The sequence below is a fragment of the Fusarium vanettenii genome, assembly GCF_000151355.1.
Source record: "Fusarium vanettenii 77-13-4 chromosome 9 genomic scaffold NECHAsca_27_chr9_1_0, whole genome shotgun sequence".
Taxonomy (NCBI): Eukaryota; Fungi; Ascomycota; class Sordariomycetes; order Hypocreales; family Nectriaceae; genus Fusarium; species Fusarium vanettenii.
In genome coordinates, this window is record NW_003315858.1 from 336,865 (window position 1) to 354,456 (window position 17,592).

A 17,592-nucleotide genomic window follows, 5' to 3' on the forward strand; every position below is an offset into this window, starting at 1 on the left:
TTGAGCACGCTTGATACTTTGAAGTTTTCTAATATGCGTGTAGTGAAAAGTCACGTCCGCCTATCGAAGAGCCGACTTTTGTTAGTGAGGATGGCTCCAGTCACGATACGCCGGTGGACGACAGTGAGGCTCAAAAGGGACTGCAGCCTAGAACAATCTCCGTCTGATATTCAACGTGGAAACTATGGCTCTAGAGAGAGGCAAAGGAAACAAAACTCGTAGGGGCGGCTCTAGTAACTACCAGTTAACCAGTAGCGAGTACAACTTGCTTCATCTTTAAGTTACTGGACGCACTCAAAATTCCTCCGACTCTGGACGGAAGTAGCTACAAATGGACACTGGATTGATAATCTCGGACAGGATATGTAAGCATCCCGTTTCGTTCCCCGCAGAAGCCGATGTCGTGATCGAGCCTGGTGTCTAGCGTCATCTTCAACTACCGCGCGTCTTATCTGCATGTATAAAGGACAGGTGATTTTAACCATAAGTAATGTCTACTTTCCATTTTAATTAAACACAATTAAAATCTCTAACTCGAATTTACAATGAGTCAAAAGCAACTGCACTTGACGGCCTTTATGCGGCCCGTGAGCCTGCACACAGGAGCATGGCGATATCCAGGCTCTTATCCAGACGCCAACTTCAACCTCACCCATCTCAAATCCTTCATCAAGACACTCGAAGAAGCCAAATTCGACGCCTTCTTCATGGCCGACCACCTAGCTGTTCTTAACATGCCAACTGAAGCCCTCAAGCGCAGCCATACAGTCACTTCTTTCGAGCCCTTTACACTTCTCTCGGCTCTCTCGGTAGTCACGGAAAAGATTGGACTCGCGGCTACTGCATCTACTACATATGACGAACCTTATCATATTGCTCGTCGTTTTGCGTCTTTGGATCATCTTAGCAATGGTCGTGCTGCGTGGAACATTGTCACAACCGGCAACCCCGAGTCATCCAAGAACTTTGGCAAGGATGAACACCTTGAGCATAGCGAGCGATACAAGAGAGCCAGAGAATTCTACGACGTCGTGACTGGTCTTTGGGATAGTTTCGCTGATGATGCTTTCATCCGAGACCGTGAGAGTGGCGTCTTCTTTGATCCTGAGAAGCTCCACGTTCTGAACCACAAGGGTGATGACCTTCAAGTGAGAGGTCCCCTCAATATTGCGCGTCCAGTTCAAGGATGGCCCGTCATTGTACAGGCCGGACAGTCCGAACCTGGAAAACAACTCGCGGCTGAAACAGCTGAAGCCGTCTTTTGCTCGCCGCGGGATATCAAGGCTGCTAAGGAGCTGTACGCCGATATCAAGGGACGCGCCAAGGCTGCTGGAAGAAACCCAGATCACTTGAAGATTCTTCCAGCTGCTCTCATCATTATTGGAGATACAGTGGAGCAAGCCAAGGCAAAGCGTCTTGAGTTGGACAGCCTTGTGCACTACGACAGTGCCATCGCCTCCCTCTCTGTTGCACTCGGCACTGATGCATCTGGCTTCGATCCCGATGGTCCTCTCCCTTCAGATATCCCAGACACCAACGCAAGCAAGACCGGCCGGGCTGGAGTTATCAAGCTCGCTGAAGAAGAAGGACTTACTGTTAGACAGCTGGCAGGGAGGTATGGAGGCTACTCTGGCCTTGCCTTTGTTGGTACGCCCGAGAGTGTTGCGGATGAGCTGGGCCAGTGGCTTCATGAAGATGCAGCAGATGGATTTACTGTCACATTCCCTTTCGTGCCTCAGGGAGTGGATGATGTTGCGCATAGGCTGGTGCCTGAGTTGCAGAAGCGTGGGTTGTTCCGTAAGGATTATGAAGGTACTACTCTGAGAGAACATCTTGGTCTTCCCAGACCAGCAAATCGGTTCTTCCAGTAAAGATAGTCCGTTTAATCACCATCTTGTTTGAATGACTTCTTATGGAAACCTAGCAAACCCATTTCTCCCCGAAAAAGAGTCCCACCACGTAAAAGGATCAGAAACAACATCGATGTTTAGCGGAATATCCCAGATGCCCACATCCTCAAATATGGAAGCAAAGGGTCCTTCAATGCTGCCTTCACCCTGAGAAGCTACTCCATTTAGTTCAGGACCTTGCTGGGTTCCTTCAGGTGCAGTGCTTCGAGGAGGGGGCAAAGAGGCCTGGAGCATGATTCCGAGAAATTTTGAGAACCGCATGGCCATGTGGGAATCATCTGGGGAGCCTAGGCGGATGGCGTCGATGACGGATCGAAGGAGGTGGATGTTGGGATGTGAGAGTGAAACATGCTGCTCTTTGGCAATTGTAGCCTATCAGACTCGTAAGCAGTCACTCTTCTCATGCCTCCAACTACTTACCTTTAACAGATGTAGACTCGCAGCTACGATAAACAGCCAACATCGAACAGGTAAGTATGCAATCAGCTTTCCCGGCTCAAGCACATCAACGATAACAGCCAAGAGGGAGTAGCTCGCCTGTGCCGCTTGATCAGAAAATTCGGACAGCGCATTAGCCGCTGTTCTCGAAGATGACGGCAAAGCCTGTGCAGCGGGAGCGAAGCAGTACATGGTGATGTAGTGAAACTCCATGTCCAAGCATGCACTCAGAAAGGTATTGGAGTCTTGACACCGTCAGTAAGGCCAATGGCCAGGCTTTGAACATACATACCGTAGTGATGATGATACTGTCTCTTCCAGCGACTCAAAGATCGTCTCAAGTGCTCAAGAGTAGGAACCAAGTTCAAGCTCGAAAGCGACGTGCCATTTTTCTTGAGCGAGTGTAGAAACTCTCTCCCCTTCCGAGCCTCAACAGCAAGTTCAAGATACCCCTCCCACAACGTACTATCAGATAAAGAATCCGCAAATGTCGTAGAGAACCTATCTTTGACAACTTGTCTCGACTTTTCTGGGAGTAAAGGTTCGAGGCCGAGGCGAGTGGCTAGGCTCTCATCCGCTAGGTAGATGAAGACGCAGACGAGACGGCTCCATTCTTGCCGGATGGCTTCAGACTCGGAGGAGGATGTTGATGGTGTGTGGGATTCGTTTTCGAAGCAGCAGCCTTCGTGTGCAAGGGCTATAGCATTAGACAACAGAATCCTAAGATTCAGTCAGTAAGCGAATAAGAGTAAATAAAGCTTTCGGGCATACCTACCACGACATCTTGTTACTGCGGTACGCTGGAGATACAATATTCAACTTCTCCATCAAAGAAGTCATACCATAGCGACGCTGACCCGTCAATGAATCACCAGGATGTTCCCTGAACCCCGCCATAGAATCATCCACAAAGTTGATAGCTTCCCCATCACCCTCAGTAAAGTCCATAGGATTGTTGATAGCCTTGACATGCCAGTCAATAAGCAAAATCATTGACGAAATAGCCCCAAGAGATCGGGTCGTAGTCGATCCCCACATGACGGACTGCAGAAACCGCTGAAGAAACTTCCAAACCTGCCAGTGTATCCTTTCAGATCTGATTTCGCCATGTGATCCAGACAGGGGAAAGTATCGCGACGCAATCGTGACAAGACACGTGAGTAACAGAGGTTCCTCCACGGCCAGTTGTACGTATGACGTTCTGTTGCGATAATAAGAAGGAACAACAGGTTTCAGCGGCCAGAGTCTCTCAAAGAAAAAGTCCAGGTACTCGATGACTTCTTGCTGTGAGATGACACCCTTTCTGATTAGGACAAATCCAGACCAGGCGCTTGCTATTCTTCTCGCTTCGGCTGATGGACCGTAAACACTCGAAGGCATAGCTGATGAGATTTGACTCTCATGTGCTGGTGTATCTGACGGGTTATAACCTTGACTCCCCGTCGCAGCAAAAGTCAACAGGTCCAATGCATCTGCCGTGTTGTGGATATGCGTAGAGACAAGCCTTGATCTTGCATCTAGGGCGGTCGTAACCGGGCTCTCAAGCGTGTTCATCTCCATTGCATGTCGTGTCTGTGGTGTATCTCCCGTTTCAAAAGGTTGAAATTCCACCGTGTCAGGCCGAGGCCCAGGTTCGTCCCCTCGTTGACGACGCCCATCTCTCTCAATTGGAGATGCCTTTCTCTTGGTACTCCTCGTCGCACGAAACTCACAAACCTGATTATCCGCGACACATCTCTTGCATCGCGTCTCTCCCTGTAACGGTTCACAGCGCGACTTGCGCTTCCTACAGCGCTCGCAAGATAAATACGCCCGTCGATGTTTCGACGCAGGGGGTGAGTTCCTCTGATTGACGGGAAGGAATCCGATCTGGGAGGTCCCGCTGGGATCTTGCTCCGCCATTGTAGAGAAGCCGAATCGTGGAGGTTGGAGCCGTCGGATGTCGCTGCGGTTCGGCTCAAGATTTCGGCTACGGATATCCGACAATGGCTCATTTTATTTCCCCACAGGTTCGGCTCCGATGATCGGTTATTGGTTCTTGGCAAAGGACAGGGATGAGAAGGATGTGAAGCAGGATATAAGAATTACCTCGGTACCTATTGAGGATGTTGAAAGGGATCTTGGACATTTTACAATGGCATAGTGACTCATCATGTCTCATAAGATGCTTTTACTTGTCATCAGCGGCGTCTCCAAAAGAGGCTTCCTGCCACAGTAACAAACGACCTATTGTCCAAACACAACGGCATCAAATCGTAACTTGGAAGTCCTGTCTTTCTGGTGTCTATTCATAAACGTGCTAAATCTAACAAAATTCCTTCTATTGCAGTCCTCACTTATCAAACACCTTGCCCGGGTTGAGAAGCCAACTAGATATCCAATGTCAGTCATGATCAAAATAAAGCATTTAGCAAACTTACTGCGGATCCAACGTCTCCTTGAGTGCTCTCATAACCCCAATCGTCGCCGGACCGAGCTCCTTTTGCAGACAATGCTAGATGACGTTAGCCAAGTAGAAACAGATACTTAGAGTGACATTCACCTTCTTTCCAAGTCCGATTCCATGCTCGCCTGACACTGTGCCTTCCATCTCCAGAGCACTCACCATCATCGAATCGACACAATCTGAGACTGCCTTTCGCTGTTTCTCAACATCAGGGTTGTACATTACCACCTGGTGAAAGTTTCCATCTCCCACGTGCCCGAGGACACTGTTGTACAAACCCAGCTTGCTCGCCCTCTCCTTGGAGATTTCTACTACTCGTTAGCATCTCGAACAATCTTGAGGCAGTCATCTCACCTATCAACTCTGCCATTCGGGACAAAGGCACCGCAACATCAGTGGACCAGATCTGAGTTCCTTCAGGTCGAACAGCGAGGTTTGCCCAGAGAGCTTGCTTCCTAGCAGACCAGAGAGACTGCATCTGATCTTCCGTGTTGGCTGATTCGAATGCATGGCAACCATTAGACTTGGTAATCTCCTGTGCCAGCCGAATGTTGTCCTCAACACCCTTTTCTGACCCAGAAAACCTATCATTGTTAGCAAACGAGTCGACTCCAACACAGTCAATATTTACTTGAGAAACAGTGTAGGCCTCTCTTCCCACATTCTACCTCCAGCTCCTCCGCTCTTGTTAATAACCTTCATCTGCACATCATCCATCAACTCAAGAGCAGCAAGTGGAACACCCCTCCTCATCATCTTGAAAGCAGCATCAGCCGCCTCCTTGACCGTAGAAAAAGTAGCAATAGCAACACTAAAGCTCTCCGGAATAATAGCCAACTTTAACGTCGCCTCGGTAATGATACCGAGAGTTCCCTCGGAGCCTGTAAACAGACCAGTGAGGTTATACCCAGCTGACGTCTTTCGAGGCCGATGCCGCGTTTTGATGACAGATCCATCTGCTAGAACCACTGTGAGGTTTACCACGTAGTCCTTCATGGTGCCGTACCGCATCGCGTTGGTGCCGCTGCAGTTTGTCGCAATCATTCCTCCAACCAACGCAGTCGGGCTAGGATCAAGCGGAAGAAACAATCCCGAATGCTTTATCTCATCATTCAAGTTTGTCCAGTTGACACCAGCTTGTACCACAACGTCCATATCCTCAGGGTGAAAAGCAACAATGTTGTTCATGCCCGAAAGATCGAGACAGACGCCAGAATACGGAGAGCTAAAGTTGCCTTCGACACTCGATCCTGCGCCGTACGGAACCATCGGAACTTTGTATTTCGTGCAGATTTTTGCGATGCTCGAAACTTCTTCGGTCGAATTGGGTCGCACGATGGCTACTGGGCGGACATCTGTGTTGGAGGTGGACCACTCAGAGTAGCCGTGCTCGTCTAGATCGTGAGAGTCGACGCTGACGGCGTCGTTGCCTAGAATACTTCGAATTTCGTCGACTGCCTGAAGCAAATGGTAAGCATATGTTTCAATGGCTAGTTTGGTGCGGCCTTGCCTTCATCATTGTAGCATGGTTGGCGTACTTTGCCGGAGCCACGGTCTGCTTGAAATCCTTGTCCTTCCATTTTGGTGCTGTCTCTGCAGCTGGTGATTGGAAGAGGCCATAGGATACAGCAGACGCAGTTATCAGTCCTCCAACAACAGCTCCAGCCACTGCGTAGCCCAGAGGCCGCTGGCTGTTACTCTGCGTGGAAGACCAGCGTGTCCCAAGGGAGAGTCTTTCCCTCATCGAGGCCAATTGAGGCCGTCGCACAGCTAAACTCAATCTCAGAAGCCTCATCTTGATTCCTAATGCAAGTTGACGCAATCCCAAAATATTGAAAGGAGAAAATCCCCTTGCATATCAAAAGCCAAGGTTCAGATAGCAAGTCTCGGCTCCCGAGGCGCCTCCGTCGGATATTCCCAAAGCAGACAAGCCTCCGCATTCCCCGCCCGGATCGGATACAAGTGGAGCCATGTCCGGTCTCGGGGTACCGGATGGACCTCAGCTGGGTGAATCAATCGTCTGATGATTGGGTCTTTCACCAGTGAAGGAATTGCTGCTTCGCTTAGATGGTCACAGGGGGAAGAGTCTGGGGTAAGGTCTGGGGCAGATGAAAAATTCGTTTGCTTAAAAAACCCACGTTCTCCCTGTGACTCTATGATCTTTCCCCAGTATTATGCACCCTTTGTTGGTTCGTCATGACTTCACGATACGAAAAAGAACAACCTTCGAATAGCTTGGGCGAGAAGCCTACTGCTGTCGAGGGAGACCATGTCATCGGATCCTCACTCGATGGAGACATCCTCGAACTGGACGAGGCAACCAACAAACGTCTCCTACGAAAGATTGACTGGCGGTTAATGCCCGTGGTACGACAGCCCTAACCCATCAAGCACTCCTTTCTAACATTGCTAGCTTTGCTTCACCTACGCCCTACAATACTACGACAAAGCCATCCTCAGCCAAGCCGCCATCTTTGGACTCCGAGATGACCTCAACCTCAACACGGGTCTCAAATACTCCTGGGTATCCCTCATATTCTACTTTGGATACATCGTCGGCACATATCCCATCTCCTTCCTCGCCCAACGTTTTCCGAGCCGAATAGTCTGCACTGGGATCTGCATCGCCTGGTCTTTTGTCATCCTGTGCACCCCAGCTTGTACCTCCTACGCCGGTCTTCTGGTGAATCGATTCTTCCTAGGACTCATCGAGGCTGGTGTATCTCCGATATTCATGCTTGTTGTTGGACTGTGGTATACCCACGCTGAACAAGTTTCTCGGTCCAGTTGGTGGTACTCCTTCAGTGGTGGCTCCCTTCTAGTCTCGCCTCTCATCAACTATGGTCTAGGCCACATCAAAGGTGGTTCTCTCAACTCATGGCAATATATGTACATCATTGCCGGCATCGCCACCCTTTTCTGGGGTGTTGCCCTGTGGTGGGTATTCCCAGACAGTCCTCAAAACGCCAAGGGCTTCACCGAAATGGAACGGCGTCTCCTACTGGAACGTGTACGGGGAAACAACGCCGGTTCCGAAAACAGAGAGTTCAAGCCATACCAGTTCAAGGAAGCCCTTTTCGGCTACCAGCTATGGGGCATCATCATTCTATCCATCGTCTCATGCACAGGCTCTGGAGCAGTGACGACGTTTGGAACCATCGTGTTCAAAGACATGGGCTTCGACGTGTTTACCTCGTTGCTTCTCAACTTGCCCATTGGCGCCATGGCTTTCATCTGCGTTCTCGGATCGGGCTACATTGGACAAAAAGTTCCCAACTCGCGTTTGTACGTGGTTGTCGGTGCTTGTGCACCTGTTATTCTCGGCTGTGCTCTGCTGTAAGTTGGACGAACCTGGATGTGTTGTCTCTTGCTAACCTGCTCAGATGGCAACTGCCTGACACCGCACTCGCCGGGCGAATTGTGGGATTCTACCTCATCAGCTTCTTCTCTTCCGCTTGGGTCCAATGCATTGGCCTAGGCACATCCAACGTCGCTGGCCACACCAAAAAGGCCGCCTACGCCGCTGGAACATTCATCGGATACTCTCTCGGAAACATCGTGGGACCGTTGATGTTTGATGCGTAAGTACCCCGGTGCCTCCACGTCTCTCCAGTTGTTGACTTGTTTTAGCAAATATGCCCCTCGCTACGATGAGAGCTTCATTGGCATCATGATCTGCTTCGCCATTTGTGTTGGCGTATCTCTTGGACTTCGTGTGATGCTCGCACGAGAAAACAGCAGCCGTGACAGGCAATACGGCCAACCTGAACTGAGCCATGGCTTGGAAGATATGACTGATAAGGAGAACAAGTCATTCAGATATAATCTGTGATGAACGAACATTAAGACAGACATGAACCTCGATTCTTGAATAAAGTACATAGCTATTAATGTCAAGTCGTGGAAGCAATATGAAGCAAACTCTCAAAAGGTACTCTAGTTGGTATCCGCTCAAGTCGTCTGCAGTCTTGGTGAGTTGTGGGGCGGAACGACGACTTCCGGATGGCATGTCTTTTGGTTCACCACACAGCGCCCTCTAATTACAGTTCTCAAACACACACCGGAGTGCCAAGGTAGGCCAATATGGCTTAAACACCGTCTTTCATTTACTAACCGACCATCGTATTCGGGTGCCTTGTTAGTTCGTTCAAGCATTTGTAAGCTACATGGCCTCCACTTCCGTATACGCCTGAGGCGTATACTTGGAATAAATACACGAAAATCCTAGCAAAGATAAGAAGATACATCAAACATCTCAATTGCAAGTGCCAACCTATAAGAACACCATGATACCGACAAAGAGCAATGGTCCAACCCCCTCAGACGTCACAATGCCTCACCACAGCCAACCCTCCACCCTTATCTCTGATGACGATCAAGACTACCCAGAAGGCGGCACTCGAGCATGGCTCGTAGTTTTAGGCGCCTGGTGCGCCATGATACCCTCAATGGGTCTTCTCAACACCCTAGCCGTGCTGCAGGCCTGGGTCTTGAAGAATGAGCTGTCTCACCTTCCAGAGTCGACTATCGGATGGATCTTTGGATGTTACGGCTTCTTTTTATATTTCTGCGGTGCTCAAGTGGGCAAGTGACTTAGCCTTAAGAATACTTTCTCAAAATGCTTACTTTTATAGGTCCAATTGTCGACGCTCACGACCTCAAACTCGTCATCATCCCTGGCTCCATCGGCATGGTAGCTTCAATGATATTCGTCAGTTTATCAACAGGCAAGGCACACACCACTTCATTACATCTCTCTTGCTAATCTTCGCAGAATTCTATCACTTCCTTCTCTCCTTCGGTGTTCTTGGCGGCATATCCGCCTCCCTCCTCTTCAACCCTAGCCTCGCAGCAGTAGGACACTGGTTCTATAAACGCCGCGCCTTTGCCACGGGGTTGGCATGTACAGCAGGAGGCATAGGAGGAGTCGCATTTCCTCTAGTCATCCTTTATCTAGGCCCAAAGATCGGCTTCCCATGGGCGATCCGAGTCATCGCTCTGATCAATGCCGTGTCAGGAGCCGTGGCATGCTGTCTTTTGCGTAAACGACTACCGCCGAACAAAAAGGCCGGTGCATCGATCGACCTGAAAGCACTGTCAGACCTCAAGTACGCGGCGACAACCGCGGCCATCTTTCTCATCGAGTTTGCCGTCTTCATACCCTACTCGTACATCTCGGCCTATGCCCTTCATTATGGGTTCAATTCACAGAAAGCGTACATGCTTAACACCCTGCTCAACGTGGGCGCTGTTCCTGGCCGGGCCTTGCCAGGATACGTAGCGGACCGTTTCGGTACATTCAACACCATGTGTATAACGGCCTTTATATGCGCAGCCTTTATCCTGACGTTATGGTTGACTGCCGACGGTGAAGAAGTCAGAACAACATCTTTCACCATCCTCTTCGGTTTCTGGTCCGGAGCAGCCATCAGTCTCACGCCAGTCTGCGTCAGTCAGGTCTGCAAGATCGAAGACTACGGAAAGAGAAACGGAACAGCTTTTTTCATCGCCAGCTTCGGCGCTTTAACGGGGATACCTATAGCAGGGGCCATCTTGGAAGCCAACGAAGGTTCGTATTGGGGGCTTATTGTATTCGCAGGGGTTCTCTACACAGCGGCGTTTGCAGCTTTTGTCTTTGCCAGAGGTGTTGCTGGAGGATGGAACTTGAGGATGGTATTCTAAGCATAGTAGACGGTCGATACATGGAGAGTGGATGTCTTGAGATGATTCATTCTCTCTGTATGTACTCTATTTTACAATTTGGGGCATCCTTGGACTTTTCAACTCTTCAGGGAACTCTGACGCCAAGTTCTTGAAGATTTCCGAGTCCTTAGACTCTTTGGACTCCTCGGCAGACTCTGACACCGCCCCAGGTGCCTCCAGGTCCTTCAGGGCTTCCGAATCCTTGGAGGCTGCTGAATCCTGAATGCACTCAAGTCCTTTGAGCCGTTTCAACTCCTCGAAAGACTCCAACGTTGATTCCTTAGTACCTTCTAGGACCTATGACCACTTGAAGATCTTCCTGAACCACCCTGTGGCCTTGGGGGCATCCGAAACCAGCTCTTTCGACTCCTGAGTAGGCTTTGACACCTCATGCTTGGAAGGCTCGTAAGATTCCAGCTCGTTGAGGTCTTCCCTGCCGAATTCAGACTCCTCCTCGTCCGTGGCTTCGAGCTTGTCAGTAGCCCTAAGAGCATCGTTGATGGCAGATTCCACACGATCATCCTTGAGAGAAATATCCCGACGACGTCCACCCTTAAGCTGTACCTTCATCTCAAGGTCGGTAAGTCGATCCATCCACTCATCAATCTCCTTGTCCGCAATCGGCCGGCTCAGCAGCTGCCTTCTGAAGAGGCGGTTCAGATCCCTGATCTGGTTAGGTTTGAAGGTCGAGTTCTTTCCTTCAATGTGGTCGTAGACGACGAGATCCTCGAACAATCTGGCAGCGACTCTGCAGTGGTACTCGGAGACGATGAGGGCCTCGAGAATCATGTTATCCGAGCCTGGTTCAGGAGGCTTGACGATTTTGTGAAACACACTCACACGGTCCGGGTATGTGAGGGGCTTGAGGATGATAAGCAGAGGCCAGTTTAGGTGATCAGGTGGAATACGTACAAACTTGAAATGGGTCTTGATGCTGCGCAGAACGAGGCCAGTTGACTGGGGTGTCAAGAAGTCGAGGTACATTTGCTTTTCTTCTTTAGTATTATCCTTGCGGTAGTCCTCTAATGCGCGTATCCAGTTGATACGGGAAGCCTCGGCGTACTTGTTGTACACGACGCTGTTGACATGGCCTGCTTCATGGTTAGATGGCCCATGGTTTTGACCGGGAAAACTTACCCTATCATTTATCATTAGTCGGCCGTGTCCTTGTAGAGGGCAGGTCACTCACCAAGTTATCCTAAAACTCTCGAGTTAGCCATCTATAACATAAACCGAAACAAAGAGACTCACCATATCACCCCACGCCACATGTTGTTTCCACAATCCACCCACGCCTTCCTTAGGTGTCAGAAAGCCTTCGCTAGAGGCAAAGACACGCGACCAGCTCTGTTTGACAGAGTCATCCACCTTGCCAATTTCCTTCCATATCGAATGTGGTATGTCCTTTTTGTCGCGTTGCCTCTTCTGCAGCGCATGTAGGCGCTTGTTTATGGTAGTTATCCATTTTGACCCATAACGACTCTCGTATGGAGCCTTTTCCTTCCGTTTCGATTGATCGGCCCGCTGTCTGCCCCGGGAGCCTCCTTTGGACGTTTCCTTAGGTTCTTCTTTGACCGACTGGTCTTTGGCCGGCTGTTTTCTCTGGGAGCTTCCTTTGGACGTTTCCTTGGGTTCTTCTTTGACTGACTGGTCTTTGGCCGGCTCGTCTTTGGCCAGCTCGTCTTTATTCAACTGGTTCGGGCTTGACGGTGTGTCCACGGGCACAGTATCAAACGGCGGCTTCTTTGCGGGTTGTATCTCGGTCGCTTGCGTATCGGAAGGCTTTGTTTCGGCCGCTTCCGTCTCGGTCGGTTTCGTCTCGGTCGGCTCCCTCACTTCCTCCACCACTCGTCGTGTTTTGAACCCATCCCAAAATGAAGACGATCGCGCATATGCCGGTATCGGTCGAGAAAATATCGTCGTCGCTATTGCTTGGCGACGCAGGGCGATGCGCGCGACCCTTGTTATTACCATGGTCGTCGTGGGTGCATGTTCTTGAAGAATCGAGAATTTGTTGCACGAGTCGCGATGCGAGGTCCGATAAGAAATGCTTATCGGCCTATCATTGGCGGGGTACGTCACTCAGAGCGGGATGGAATTGACCAATGAAATAATTCCATTTAAATCCTCAATTTCTTCTGTCTGTCTTACACTCTCGACAATACAATTACTTCAGTGCCGCTTGAATGGCCTCAATCAGCTCCGTCTTGCCTCTAATAACGTCAACTTCACCTGGCTTCGTCAAATCCTTCTCTGCTATCCCGCCAGGCAAGAAGCACGTGGCCATCTCAACCCACTCATTGATGATCTGAGGAGCAAAGATTTTGCCATAAAACGCTGGCAGATCCTGCTTCTCGACAGCCATCACCTCAACATCCTTATCAAGAACCTGCGAGAATGCATTTTTCACATCCAGTGGTGTATAAGGCTGGGGTCCGTGAAGCTCCAAGATGTAAGGCTTGGCGGGTGGAGTCGACTCCTTGACCAGTTCTGAAGCCAGGGCTTGACCAATATCTTTGACAGCGACCATGGCGACTTGAAAGTCCAAGGGCGTGATGGTTGAGTAGAAGAAGGGCTTTGGTGCCTTGAGAGTCTCCACAGACATTGTCCAGTTTTCCATAAAATATGTGCATCGGACAAAGATGATCTCGGGAACATTCGTGTCCTTAAAGACTTGCTCGGCAGTATGGTTTGTCTTGAGTTCGCCCTGCAAAGGTAAGCTGAGATTGTGAATGGCAGCTATTTACACCTACTGTTCCCTCAGAGAACTCTGCCCCCACGCTCGAGAGCAACACGAGCCTCTTCACGGTACCAGCCCTCTCGACAGCATGACGGACATTCTTGGAGACGTTTGTAGCGTGAGCAACGATATCACGACCGTCATATACTGGAGGAGTAATGGCAAGAACAGCGTCCGATCCAGAAAAGTCTAGTGACGAAGCATCCGAAACATCCGCCTCGACGACCGTGAAGTTGGCGTGTGACGTAAACTCTTCCGGTGCCTTTTTCACGTTTCGGTAGAGAGCCTTGATGTTGATGGACTTGTTATCAAACGAGAGCAGTGACCGGACGATGGCGGCACCAGTTTTGGTGCTAGCGGGAGCGATGGTAATCTGCATGATGTCGTTGAAACGTGTTGTACAGTTGGACGAAGGAGTAAGAATGGTTGCCAAGATTCACGCTCGTAAACAGCCACATATGGAGGCCAGCACGTGGTGTTCACGTGTTGCTCGAACGATAATTCTCCAGTGGAGAGTACCCAGTCAATGCTTTCTTTCATTCGAATTTTTTGAGGTCATGTAATGCACCATTCCCGGGGTTCGTGTGCATCAAAGGCGGTTTAGTGATGGGAGGTTGACTGACCCAATGACGTCACATTAGCTCTGGCTCAACCTCCGTCTAGGTACACATGGTCATCCGCTGGGGTTTCAGAGATAACAGCTTCTGTAATTTAAGTATTTATTCTTTTCTTACAGTTACTTGTAGAGCCGGCATCCACGGCCAAGAGACAAGATCTCTTGTATATGCTTAAGGAGAGTCCAGGACTTAGGATCACAAGATTCACTGTTTCGAGGATATCATAGAATGGTTATAACTTTGATGATATCCATGCAATTTGACAAGAATTTATATACAATCGTCCAGGTTTAATCGATGTGCAATCTAAAAAATAATGTGGCTATGCTCAGGCACCAAAACACCACGGCTGCCAACCGACGCCAGTTCAATGCAAACGAGTGTCATGTACAGCTCATAAGTCATGAGAAGATATCCCCTTTGTTATGCATTTACCTCCTAATGTTGTGGACACTGTTGGCCCGACTAGCCGAAGGGGTACCGCGGGGCGTATGGCGGGGAGTAACACGACTCTCACCAAAGAAACGATGCGAGTTGCTATACTGTCGGGGGTAGGCGGGACGCTCAACGTCTGCAGATGCAGCCGAGCCTGGTATTGTTAGCCATGTTGGTCAGAATACATTGAGTGAATGCTTACTCCTCCGCCTGTTGTCATAGGCAATGCTTCCACGACGACCCTCCGCCTGCACTTCCTGTCGCTCATCCGCCAATTTCTGGGCAAATGGCGATCTCTTTCGCAGAGTTGGACCCTTCCAGTAGATGACGTACACAGCAACTACCAACACAAACGAAATGCAAAAGAGGATTGTCGAGGCGTATTCAAGGTTCTTGCCGGATGACTTTCCAATGTTTTGGAAGAAGGGCGTAGCAGGGACGGTCAAGACACCAGCGAGGAAATCTCGAGCCCAGCCGTTGCCACCGGTTGCTGAAGCAGAGTAGGGTCCGTCTGTAATAATTAATACAGGTTTCATCGACAGGATAAAGATACTTACAGGCGCAAATCATGTAGTCGATGGTGGCCATGTAGATGGAGTAGTTTGCAATTCCCACAATTGCAGCAAAGATCATGGATCCAATCCAATGGGTAGGAGGACCTTGGATAGTCCAGGCGAATCCAATCAATCCAATTGGCAGACAGGGAGCAGTGTAAAGCAAGAACCACAGACGAGACTCGTACTGAGCCCTCTCATCATGTGGCTTCTCCTTTCGCTCCTTGACATTCTTCCAGATGGCAGGGATAAAAGCAAGCCAAGCAATCAGGTATCCAACTCCAATGGGGATAAACGAGATACCGACCGCAATAGTCGAAAAGTCCCACTGCGCATAAACCAGAGCAAAAGACTGGATAAACATAAAGATGAGGGCATCGGAGAAACCGGAGAGTAGAGAAAGGACCAGCACGATGGGCTCTGTGAGGAACATCTTGAAGGGGCGGGTCCAAGTGATGAGGATCTCCTTGGCTGAGAAGCGGTCTCGGAAGGGGACAAGCTCGTCGGGACCCCAGATGTTGGCGTTGGTCTCCTTTCTACGCTTCTTGGCGATGCGGTTCATGAGGATGGTGCTTCGGGTTTCGGGGACGGTGAAGAAGTGGACGATTTGGATGAAGCCTCCCAGGATGAGTTGGATCCAGATGGACCACCTAGCAATGTTAGACATGCATCACAAGTACTCAGAGTCTGTAACTTACCTCCAGTCAAGAAACTGTTCAGTGAAACCACCAACAATAGGACCAAGCACTGATCCACCAACCGAAGAAAACACCACATACGCGACAGCATACTGCTGATTATCCGCCTCCCACATGTCGGCAATCATACCCAGCGTCACAGAACCACCAGCAGACGACAAGCCACCAAGAGCCCGACCAACCATGATGGAAGCAAAGTTGGGCGCAAGGGCAACGGGCAGCTGCCAGATATTGACAAGGAATAGCGACGCCTGCATGATGGGCCAACGACCAAACTCTTCCGACCAAGGAGCCCAGAGCTCACAGCCAAAAGCGTAAAGGACGAGAAAGATCATGGCTCCGCAACGAGCTCCCTGTGCACTAACGCCAAACTCCTCCGAAATACCAGGAATGGCATTAGAGTACAGCGAAGTGTTGAAGTTCATGGAAACCTGAACCCAAAAGATGACGGTGAGGATGTACCACTTCTTCCACTTGGGGAACGAGTAGCCCAGCTCGTCGTAGCAGTCATCCTCTGTGATCTCGTACTTGTCGTAGGTGCCCACCTTTTCGAGGCCGCCGCCGCTGGCGTTGTGGACGGTGCGCTCATCACCGCTGGAAGGGCTGTGGTCTGTTGATCCTTCTAGACGTGAGTTGGCAATGTGCAGGTCATCTTGATTGATGACCTGCGGAGAGTCATTTGAGAAATGTGTTGGCATTGTGATGACGAGATCATTGATTCTGTCCACGAGAATTGTATTATGTGTACGGGAATATCTTGATCTTATAAGAAGCAGTGATCACCACGGAAGCTCAGACTAACAAGACAAAACCCACATTGACATCACAGCACGTTAGCAACGTCCCGGTTTCCATGGAAGCAGACCAAGACACATGCCGATTCCAGATGGCGTCGTGGGGACGTCGGTGTGGAGAATGTCGAGCCGTTCTATCCGACGGATATCCCGATGCGAACAGTGAGAGTCAAGTCCGGGGGGGTAAGGTTGTTGGATGCGGTTATTTCATTGTGCAGAAGCTGGGACGCGGTGCAGCCGGGGTAAGGTAAATCATGCTGATCTTTTTCATTTTGCCTCATTCTTGCCTCCAAGATTACCGTAGCTAACTTCTCAAGCTAAAGGCCAAACTGACTCGGCCGATAAAACCGGGCCGAATCTCGATGGGATTAACCTGATAACGAAAAATGACGTCTCAGTCCACAAAAGGAGGCAATAAAAACACCATTTTACAAAATTTTGAACAACCACGAGACGTTTGACCTCTAGGCAGCACAATTCTTGATCTCCACATGTGTCTCCACAATAGAAGCCTTTGAACTTCTCGCCCAGTTTATTCCCTGGTTAGTCTGGCGGGAGTAGAATCTATTGCGTCACAGCGGGTACTTTTTTTTTTCACTTGCGGCTCAAGATCGACGGTCAAGCTTGTCACATCTCCCGGCAAGTTCGGCCAAGAAGGAGCTGAAGTCTGGGCAATTCTTGGCTAGACAGAGCCTCTTAGCTTGGCATGGGTTGGAGAGAGAGAGACAGAGAGAGAGAGACCACTGAACCCCGCCTGTGAATGAGCAGACCCCGTCTCAACTCTGGAGTAAGCATATCACACCCATTTCTCCACCAAAGCGACCGGCCGAGCATTGTCCAAACAAGATATGGGGCACTCCGCAGAGCCTCCACGAGATAATCACGATATCTAAATGCTGATGCCTAAATTCGATATATCCCGCAGAGGCAATTGGTGTCGGAGATTTCTCGCGATTGGTCTGGGCCTCTGGGGTAAGTGGATGTCATGGGGGATCAGCCCATGTTTGGTGTTGAACGGAACGTTTCATTTGCGCGTCGCATGGACGTTGGAGACTGTGGAATTTATTATCAATGCCTCGGCTACTTCAGAGTTTGATATTTTAGTAAAACGCCTAAATCCAGTCATTTGTTAAAGTTGGCGGGACCCAATTCGTGAAGCCAGGTCTGCCCAGTCCACATGCTTATGCAACTACCACCGCTCAGATGTAGCAAAGTCCCTTCAGGATAATTCTACAACCCCAATTGAAGATATACCCA

General features: G+C 49.8%; 8 protein-coding genes across 8 annotated transcripts; 3 read left to right on the forward strand and 5 right to left on the reverse strand.

The window, feature by feature from the left end:
- Positions 1-545: 545 nt before the first annotated feature.
- On the forward strand, positions 546-1,871 carry NECHADRAFT_48250 (uncharacterized protein; the record flags this gene model as incomplete). Its single annotated transcript, XM_003043694.1, has 1 exon — positions 546-1,871. The coding sequence occupies one exon, from the start codon at positions 546-548 to the stop codon at positions 1,869-1,871; it is 1,326 nt and encodes a 441-aa protein (XP_003043740.1).
- Positions 1,872-1,910: 39 nt separating this feature from the next.
- NECHADRAFT_84439 (uncharacterized protein) lies at positions 1,911-4,250 on the reverse strand (the record flags this gene model as incomplete). Its single annotated transcript, XM_003043822.1, has 4 exons — positions 1,911-2,282; positions 2,331-2,593; positions 2,641-3,068; positions 3,124-4,250. The coding sequence occupies 4 exons, from the start codon at positions 4,248-4,250 to the stop codon at positions 1,911-1,913; spliced, it is 2,190 nt and encodes a 729-aa protein (XP_003043868.1).
- A 430-nt stretch (positions 4,251-4,680) lies between these two features.
- NECHADRAFT_95974 (uncharacterized protein) lies at positions 4,681-6,589 on the reverse strand (the record flags this gene model as incomplete). Its single annotated transcript, XM_003043823.1, has 6 exons — positions 4,681-4,717; positions 4,769-4,842; positions 4,891-5,102; positions 5,149-5,378; positions 5,426-6,252; positions 6,347-6,589. 6 exons carry the CDS (start codon positions 6,587-6,589, stop codon positions 4,681-4,683), a joined length of 1,623 nt encoding a protein of 540 aa, XP_003043869.1.
- A 401-nt stretch (positions 6,590-6,990) lies between these two features.
- NECHADRAFT_48160 (uncharacterized protein) lies at positions 6,991-8,626 on the forward strand (the record flags this gene model as incomplete). Its single annotated transcript, XM_003043695.1, has 5 exons — positions 6,991-7,161; positions 7,208-7,804; positions 7,856-8,130; positions 8,178-8,375; positions 8,425-8,626. The coding sequence occupies 5 exons, from the start codon at positions 6,991-6,993 to the stop codon at positions 8,624-8,626; spliced, it is 1,443 nt and encodes a 480-aa protein (XP_003043741.1).
- Positions 8,627-9,125: 499 nt separating this feature from the next.
- On the forward strand, positions 9,126-10,476 carry NECHADRAFT_47977 (uncharacterized protein; the record flags this gene model as incomplete). The annotated part of the gene is made up of 3 exons (XM_003043696.1): positions 9,126-9,366; positions 9,399-9,509; positions 9,569-10,476. The coding sequence occupies 3 exons, from the start codon at positions 9,126-9,128 to the stop codon at positions 10,474-10,476; spliced, it is 1,260 nt and encodes a 419-aa protein (XP_003043742.1).
- Positions 10,477-11,202: 726 nt separating this feature from the next.
- NECHADRAFT_7598 (uncharacterized protein) lies at positions 11,203-11,856 on the reverse strand (the record flags this gene model as incomplete). Its single annotated transcript, XM_003043824.1, has 3 exons — positions 11,203-11,358; positions 11,410-11,591; positions 11,745-11,856. Coding segments are annotated over 3 exons (450 nt in total), but the record flags the coding sequence as incomplete, so codon positions are not given.
- Positions 11,857-12,664: 808 nt separating this feature from the next.
- On the reverse strand, positions 12,665-13,616 carry NECHADRAFT_48299 (uncharacterized protein; the record flags this gene model as incomplete). The annotated part of the gene is made up of 2 exons (XM_003043825.1): positions 12,665-13,204; positions 13,251-13,616. The coding sequence occupies 2 exons, from the start codon at positions 13,614-13,616 to the stop codon at positions 12,665-12,667; spliced, it is 906 nt and encodes a 301-aa protein (XP_003043871.1).
- A 473-nt stretch (positions 13,617-14,089) lies between these two features.
- NECHADRAFT_63257 (uncharacterized protein) lies at positions 14,090-16,262 on the reverse strand. The gene is made up of 4 exons (XM_003043826.1): positions 15,542-16,262; positions 14,847-15,493; positions 14,492-14,800; positions 14,090-14,443 (listed from the first exon to the last, which is right to left on the reverse strand). Exons 1-4 carry the CDS (start codon positions 16,237-16,239, stop codon positions 14,286-14,288), a joined length of 1,812 nt encoding a protein of 603 aa, XP_003043872.1. The 5' UTR covers positions 16,240-16,262; the 3' UTR covers positions 14,090-14,285.
- Positions 16,263-17,592: the final 1,330 nt, after the last annotated feature.

What these genes read in the sequence shown, in the direction of transcription:
- NECHADRAFT_63257 (XM_003043826.1), bottom strand. Translation starts at nt 16,239, where the DNA reads ATGCCAACACATTTCTCAAATGACTCTCCGCAGGTCATCAATCAAGAT. An exon ending in CGACTACATGATTTGCGCCT is followed by an intron (nt 14,801 to 14,846) that starts GTAAGTATCTTT and finishes TAATTATTACAG; the next exon opens with ACGGACCCTACTCTGCTTCA. An exon ending in CTATGACAACAGGCGGAGGA is followed by an intron (nt 14,444 to 14,491) that starts GTAAGCATTCAC and finishes TAACAATACCAG; the next exon opens with GCTCGGCTGCATCTGCAGAC.